Raw genomic sequence first — 8,503 nt, 5'->3', positions numbered from 1 at the left:
CAATCAATCAATCAATCAATCAATCAATCAATCAATCAATCAATCAATCAATCAATCAATCAATCAATCAATCAATCAATCAATCAATCAATCAATCAATCAATCAATCAATCCACCGGCATCAGAGTAGATGCATGGCGGCTGTATCCATGTCCCTCCAGGATGTTCTGTTTTCCGCCAGCACTCTCCAGTCAGTTCTGCTGACCCCAAAACTGCCCAGCACGTTGAAAACCTGGTCCTCCCATCTGCTCCTGAGACGGCCTCTAGGGCGCCTCCAAGTTGGATCTGGAGCTGTGGTGATCAGTTTGATCACTTCCTGGGTGGGTGTAGCTCTGGAGATGTGACCCAGGAGGTTTAGCTGGTGTTTGATGATCCTCTGACTGAGGACACAACCAGTCAGTAAATATATCTCTCACTTGCTCATGACTGCAGTGTTGATACTTGCCAGTAGGTGGCACTGATGGAGCGATAACACAATCCCAAACGTGGCTAATTTTGTATCCCCCCTTGTCCCAAACATGGAAACATAAGCAGGCACACGTGAGAGATATTATCGGTTGTATAAAAGAAAACCCCAATATCCAATGCTCCTCCAATCTGATGAAATTATTGTCTGTAGGTACAGTCATCTTTTCCACACTTCAGCAAGCAGCTAAGCAAACTCAAATGCTGTTTTAACAAAATACATGATTAAGGGTAAATATTTTGCTCCAACACAAAGAAATGTTCTCACCTAGAACTTTTGACCAGACACTCTGGTCTTCTGCAATAGACTGACTCAATAAGACTTGTCACGTGGCTTCTCTGAATTTTTAAGTGACGTCTACTGTTGCCCCATTCTGAATTTTGCCAGAGTTGTATTGAATTTTACCAGGCTCATATGCCGAAAAGGCTTAGTCCTCCATATATTTTATGAATGTGAAATGATCTCTCTTTGTTCCAGGCTAGTGCTGGTGAATGCCATCTACTTTAAGGGAACCTGGCACAAGCAGTTTACGACAAAAGCCACATGGGACGAGGACTTCAACATCAACAATAATGAGAAAGTCAAGGTAGATTACTCGTTCACGTGCTTTCTTTTACCTGTTCTAATAATCATCATTGTACCACACCTGCACTAAAAAAGTTTGCATAAGCACTTTGGCAGAATGTCTAAGGTCGTGTTCTTGTATTTAAGGATGACATCCCATCTATAGTTTTTAGATGTTGTGTTGGAAAAGATAATTAATCTATAAGAGGTAAAATTCTGATGTAACTTTGATCAAATATCCAATGAAAATCTTGAAATATCTGGGTTTTATACAGCCAGGTGCAGTATGTTCTGCTGACATGCTTATCTGACATACATGTGCATGTACATTATGCATGTACATTTGCTCCATAAATTTTTTGTGGAACTGTCGCAAGGGTCTGTGCGGCTGCCATTAGGCGTCACCAGGTGACCTCAATACGACTTTTCCCATCCGAAGTTAGGCACCCATTCACACCTGGCTGGAGTGAGGAAAGTCGTGTAAAGTGCCTTTCCCAAGGCATGTCCCGGGTACAATTTGGGATGGAACCCGGGTCTCACCGTTTCATAGTCGAACGCTCGACCACTATGCCACCCGACGCCATATATAGACCTTTGAACAATGTTTTTGGCGACGTCTCAGGGAGGAGACTAATGGTACAGTATTGTGTGCAATTTACAAGAATTCTAGGAATTGTACAGGCATTTTGTCCACAGGCATGGAATGTCCACAGGCATGTCTTCCAGTTCTGTTTGTTGACATGCCCACATTCCTGGAAACCCTTGGGAGAACCTGTCTGCCGGATGCCCTACATGTACTTTCTGAGACCCCGGGGCTTGTTCACTATACACTCAGGGGAGGATAGGGTACAAGGCTTCCTCAAAATCATGAAATCATGACTGTGCCATGCAAACAATAACCCTAACAGCAACCACCGTCGCCATGGCAATGTATGTTTTCATTGCCAGTCTTGTTATGAGTTTATCATTACCAACATTAACTGATTTGAAATCATGTTGGTCTGTAGGTGCCTATGATGAAGATGGAGGACAAGTTCAACTATGGTAAATTTAAGGACCTGAAGTTCTGTGTCTTGGAGCTTCCTTACGTGGGGAAGGAACTAAGCATGCTCATCTTCCTTCCAGATGAAGGTGAGTTCGAATTTAGTTGTGATGCAGTAGTAGATATATAAGGCCACACCAATTTAATTTCTTGGTTCTCGGATTCGCCTCTTCATTTTTTTCTGATTTGCAAAAAAAAAAGATTCTGGTTCTGAATCAACTAAAAATGCTCATATCCCCCCCCCCAACAGTTGAGGAAAGTCCTTTTCTTCCTAGATATTAAAGTTTTTTCCATCTATCAATGTAGTGGTTTGATTAAAAGTTCAAAATTCATTGTTTAAATATTAACCCAGCCTTTTGTGTTGACCTTATGACTCCTATCAAAGCATTTGGGGCTATATATAATAGGATCCCTAGACCTGTTTTTAATTTTTTTTTTGCCCTGTCGCTTCAATTTGTTTTTAGATCAGAGAACCAACGAATTAAATTGGTGTAGCCTAAACTCTTTAGACACCTCTTAGCAAACCTATAGTATACTACAGTTTAGACAACTAGAAACAGGGGGCCTGCATGTCTTGTACACACGATTTACATTTTTTTGCAGACCACTCAATTACATGTATAAACACAAGGAAAGGAAGATCAACAAATGTCTTTGCTTCCAAGGTATTCTTACATCAGCTGAGACTGCATAACAACTGTAACAATACTTGTGTATAGTAACGGTAACTGTAACAGTACTGTAGTATACTGCTTGGATGCTAATACAGTAATTACCTTCATTATAGTTACTTTATATTCATGAAATATGCAATTCAGCATCATAACAGTATCAAAACATTATGAGCAAGTTTTCCACAATTTACATTTTTACAGATCTCAAATTGTTCACTAGAAAACTATATTTTGCGAGTCATGTGTACATGCCTTTCATCTTTACAGTGGAGGGTATCAGGGACCTTGAGTCAGCCCTGACAGCAACGATCTTGCAGACTGTCAGCAGCCAGATGAAAAAGAGGATGATTAGAGTGAGGCTGCCCCGCTTCAAACTGGAGCAGGACTTTTCACTGGGTAAGTCATGGAAACAAACATGATTCTATGGCCAACTGGGACCAAAATTATCACACACTGTAAAAATAACTTCTTGTTCATGGTGCTGTATAATGCTTAAAAACAGGACCTGTCCATGGTGCTAACTATAACACTCAGAAGCGGCCTGTCCACGGTGCTAAGTATTACAATCAGAGACAGGGAATGTAAATGGTGCTAAATAGAAAAATCAGAAACAGAGCCTGTCCATGGTGCAATAGAACAATCAGAAACAGAGCCTGTCCGTGGTGCTAAGTAGAACAATCATAAACAGAGCCTGTCCGTGGTGCTAAGTAGAACACTTGAAAACAGGGCCTGTCCATGGTGCTAAGTAGAACACTTGAAAACAGGGCCTGTCCATGGTGCTAGGTAAAACACTCAGAAACAGGGCCTGTCCATGGTGCTAGGTAAAACACTCAGAAACAGGGCCTGTCCATGGTGCTAGGTAAAACACTCAGAAACAGGGCCTGTCCATGGTGCTAGGTAAAACACTCAGAAACAGGGCCTGTCAATGGTGCTAGGTAGAAAAATTCATGTCCACAGTGCAAATCCCTAGTTCTCTCTGAGGATGCTAGCATGCTAGAACAAGGACGATACTATAGATATCTTAAGTTTTCTCTCAATTGTCAATAATGCAGGTAACACCCTTAAGAAGATGGGCATGGGAGAGGCTTTTGGCGACGGAGCAGATTTCTCTGGCATGTCGGCCGCTGCGGATCTCTTTATCTCTGAGGTGGTGCACAAGGCTTTTGTGGAGGTGAACGAAGAAGGAACACAGGCCGCTGCCGGCTCAGGTACTGTTACGGTATTATCGGTGCACACACCAATTCTTCCGCGACAGGGGTCCAAGGTAGTGCTCGGAAAAAAAGTGACGAAGGGGTTCCGGTGGTTCATGTTTGAGTTTACATTTCTCATAATCTGCTGCAAATTGGTATTAACTACTAACATGGCTGGAAAGTGTAAGAAGTGGCGTGTTTTGGGTGAAAATTGATTTCGGGCCCGAGGCTTACTTCCGGGTGTCCTTCCGCCTTCAGCGAGGTGCCTAGATATGCGTTGTATGCGTTCTGGGGATGCTGTCGCTATGCCTCGCGCGGCGGGCTATTGTGATAATCTCAGTGTTAGGATTTTCTTTATCCTTTTCTTAATAATACATAAGGGTTTTCTCTTTCCGACCATATAAGTCATATTGGTGGCTAAATTCTGGGTGATGGGTATAATTCCACGAGAAAATGGCCAATTTTTGGCATCATTTTTCATCGAAAAATTCTTTTCCCCCCTAAAATTTACAAAAATGTGAGAGGTGAAAGAAATGAAATTCTATTGTTCTCGTAGCTAGCTATATAGAGCGATATCCTTCATTTGCAAAGTGTTTTGGCTCAAGAGGTATTTCCTGAAAGAGACGGTCGCTAGAGTTGAGGGTATGCAGAATCGAATTAAGACCCAAAATAAACTGGGGTGTGCCCCCTTATAGCACATCGGCAGAATGTACTGCACCACGTTTTTGTTGGATGTTTGGTCAACATTTTGCAGATAATATCTTTTCTGACAAAACAGTTAAAGACTATAGATGGGGTGTCATCCTTAAATGTGCCAGTACGACCTTAAATGAGACGTTCTGCCAAATTATGAGTTTTGCGCAGCACGTTCTCCTGAGCTGACAAGCTTGATTTATTCTTGTTATCATCGTAAGGATGCTGTGTGAAAGAAGGGAAAGAAAGGAATGGCCGAAAGAAGGGAAGAAATAAAGACACAAGACAATAAGCAAATACCAAGAAGACAAAAGGCACAGTACTGTTACCCAGATTTAGCTGTCTCAGAGCAGTTGTCACAGTTGCACTAGCATAGCATTAAGAATAGGTTGCCTGGTCATCTACTCATTGGAGATGCAAATATATGGAAAATCTACAAACCCAGTGCCATGAGTTCCTTTTAATTTGTGCTCAGAGTAACCTTACAACAACAGCAACAGCATGTTTCTCGTGGTTTTTCAAATGCTCAGTAGTGTAACTAAAGGAAAGCTGTGCCGCATGCATTCATACCTGCCCGGTGATGCAAAGACCATCTTGGTTCCATCTTGGCTTGTGTAGTGCCTCCATTGCAGTTTATCATGGACCACCTTTTTTTTGTTTCTGATCCAACCAATGCAATTCTTTTGACGTCATGTACTTTTCAATTCGAGGATTGAGAGCATTTTGAGAAATGTTTCTCAGCTGCAGATGCTTTCTTGATTCTCGTCTTTTGTCTCGTTTGCCTTAAGTTTACCTTTTCTCCTTCTTTTTTATAACCCTACTTCAGAATTTGAAGAATGGCTAAAATGCTACATATGAATCTAATAGGTGGTCTTGGGTAATGTATATTATATAGCGACATGCAAAAACCACATGACAGAATGAAAGTTCATTTGTGATCACAATTGACATTATGAAGAGTTTTATACCTATTTTACCCTATTTCTGTAAACATAGTAAAGAGCTTACCAACGAGGTTTACATCAGTCCTTCTCAAGTTGGAATCAGCCAGTCTTGAAACTTAAGCCATGTGACCTGACTATATGTAATGACTGTATGAAGGAGACACCAGGACTAGTCTGAACTTACCTATTTTGATTTGTGTGTGGTTTCAGGGGTCATCATGGTGACATTGTCTGCACCTCTCTTCCCACCTCCAGAGTTCATAGTCGATGTCCCCTTCCTATTCCTGATCAGTTCAGTCCAACTCTGTGCTTTTCTGTGGACGTCTATCCCGCCCCTGAGCTTAGACTAAAGCTCAGGTCTTTTACATCTTTAAGTAGTTACATCTTTAAGCATGTCTGCTTCGTGCAATCATTAACGCAAACTCGCTGGTATATTTATCAGCCATATTATTTATCTATTTATTAAGATTTCCCACGATTCTATGAAAGGATTGACATAACAGGTGACTATCACCTCTTCAAAGATGTCAAACCTGAGACCAGACACTTAGGCAAACACTCTACCGTTACGCCACACGACCCCACGAATTTTGGTCAAATTTGTTGGAGGGTGGCTTATAAGATAGTCCGATCATGTTAGATTGCCTTACTTTGAGGTACATTTTATGAGAAAATTTGCACAGGGTCCTTAGATATTGATATGTATAGTCACCCTAGACACTAATAACATGTAGATGCACAAGGTAGTGCTTGCGCGCGCTTGTGTGTGTGTGTGTGTGTATGGGTGTATGTGTAACATATATCAACCAATATCATTCAAGAAGCTTTTAATGGTTTGTTACTATTTGCTAGAATTGCAGCTTCAATCTCATACAGGGGAAACTGCATTGTACGCTTACTTTAAAGGGATATGGGGCACATGAGGGATAATGAGGGATAATGAAGAAATTTTTGCAGCACCCAGATTTAGAGCGAACTAATTGTGCAACAATGAAAGATTTTGCAATAAAGCCATAATTTCCCATTAGAAGTGATTTATTATCATTATTTGGTGTGAATCTTCCTAAAAGCCTGTGCAACAAGCGACGGCGTGTTTGATTCCAGGTGTGAGGATGATGAAAAGATCGCTGCCACGCCCTCCAACACCGTTCTTCGCTGACCATCCCTTCATCTTTCTCATCAGAGACAACCGCTACAGCTCTGTCCTCTTCCTCGGCAAAATGCAAAAACCGCTTTGATGCTACACTTAATGATTAATTTTGAAGAATTCTTAAGTAATTTGCAATTCCCATGATGTCCAAACCCAATCAAATCAAGTGCTTCAGTTTAAAATAAAGAATCAGTACCTTATTCAGCACTTTTATTTATTGACTCGTTATTTTCTAAAAACTTGTAGAAATACTGATATGTTTGGTTGCAGGTATGATGATGATGACAAGATATATGCCACGCCCTCCAACGCCGTTCTTCGCTGACCATCCCTTTATCTTTCTCATCAGAGACAACCGCTCAAACTCTGTCCTCTTCCTCGGCAAAATGCAGAAGCCACTGTGATTCAGAAATTCAATCGATTCTGAAAAATTCTGAAGCAATTTGCAACTTCCACGATGCACAAACTGTATGAAATCAAATACATAATAAAGAATCAGAACCTTTAGTACTAGTTTTTGAGCTTAAGCCTTTATTTTAATAGAAAAACACTGAGTGATACATTTGGTTGCAGGTTTGACGGTTTATAGTATGGATTCTGGGGAGCCGAAGTCGTTCATCGCTGACCATCCCTTCATCTTTCTCATCAGAGACAATCGCTCCAACTCTGTCCTCTTCTTCGGCAAACTGCAGAAGCCACTGTGAAGTTGATTCAAGAGTTCTGTCAAATGCTCTTATAACACCCAAAACCAAGTTAGATGACGTTGCTTTAAAGAAGTACAGTCAAACTCATACAAGTGACTGTCTGGACAATATTATCACTTTTTGGTCAGGCCAACTAGATAATTTTCCATTGACACAAGCATCAAGTGACTACAGTCTACAGTGATACATACAATACAGTGACCCCCTGTCCACGTAGACAATTGTATTGCTTCCCAGGGTGGTCTTCTTGGTGAGGTTTGACATTGTAGGTCTGGAGTGGTTTTTATAAGGGAGAAGCTTAATAGCTTTAAGAACTGTGCAGAAAAATGAAACAAGGATACATTTGGTTTCTGGTGTAGTGATGCTTGGATGTTCGATGCCTGCACCTGCTACTTGGTTCATCGTCAACAGTCCCTTCATGTTTTTCATCAGAGACAACCCCACCAACTCTTTCCTCTTTTGTGGCAAATTGCAGGAGCCACTTTGATTTGCAGCAAGAATCAAAAGATCAAATCCATTCAATCTTCATCAAATCAACACAGAAGTCACAGACTTAAATTTGCAGCAAGAATCAAGAGGAAAAAATGTGTATTTGAGATTGTCATCCAAATTTTGTCGTGCCTGATTCCAATCGCAATATATTTTAATTTGCAACGAATCATTAGTTCATGTTTTTGCCATTGAATAATTGATAGTTGTTATCAAAGATTTTGAATGTTGAGTGGTGATTTCATTGAGGAGTATTCTAAAGATTATTAAAAATTAACACTTGACACTTATCATTAATAAAGATAAATCTATTGATGCAATATTAAGAATATCATTTCATGTTTAGTGTTACAATTATGATATCTATCAAAGTAATGTTAAATTGATTAATATACAATTAACCAAATGCAGTCTTGCTGTTATGAAATGATGTATGCTTTATTCTAGTTAGAGACATGAACACAAAGAGTGGTACATGAGTCTTAGAATTCTGGAATAAATCTTTGATGAAAATCTTAGAATGGTGTGATTTTTTATTCCAATTTTCACCACTTCTTGTAATATAAGTACATCATTGACATGGGAGA

At 40.3% G+C, this 8,503-nt stretch overlaps 1 protein-coding gene across 1 annotated transcript in view; it reads left to right on the top strand.

Annotated features, from left to right (window-relative positions):
* The window catches only part of LOC109473263 (leukocyte elastase inhibitor-like), a 14,074-nt gene extending 5,858 nt beyond the window's left edge, over positions 1 to 8,216 (top strand). The window contains exons 5-9 of the mRNA XM_019773140.1: positions 944 to 1,052; positions 2,038 to 2,161; positions 3,014 to 3,142; positions 3,799 to 3,954; positions 7,297 to 8,216. Of these exons, the coding sequence (XP_019628699.1) occupies positions 944 to 1,052; positions 2,038 to 2,161; positions 3,014 to 3,142; positions 3,799 to 3,954; positions 7,297 to 7,427 (649 nt within the window). The 3' untranslated portion in view covers positions 7,428 to 8,216. The remainder of the gene's footprint in view (positions 1 to 943; positions 1,053 to 2,037; positions 2,162 to 3,013; positions 3,143 to 3,798; positions 3,955 to 7,296) is intronic.
* The last annotated feature ends 287 nt before the right edge of the window (positions 8,217 to 8,503 follow it).

This window comes from Branchiostoma belcheri, unplaced genomic scaffold (genome assembly GCF_001625305.1).
Source record: "Branchiostoma belcheri isolate BF01 breed outbred unplaced genomic scaffold, Haploidv18h27 scaffold299, whole genome shotgun sequence".
NCBI lineage: Eukaryota > Metazoa > Chordata > Leptocardii > Amphioxiformes > Branchiostomatidae > Branchiostoma > Branchiostoma belcheri.
The sequence above is the reverse complement of the archived record's forward strand: the minus strand, read 5'-3'. Positions and strand labels throughout refer to the sequence as shown.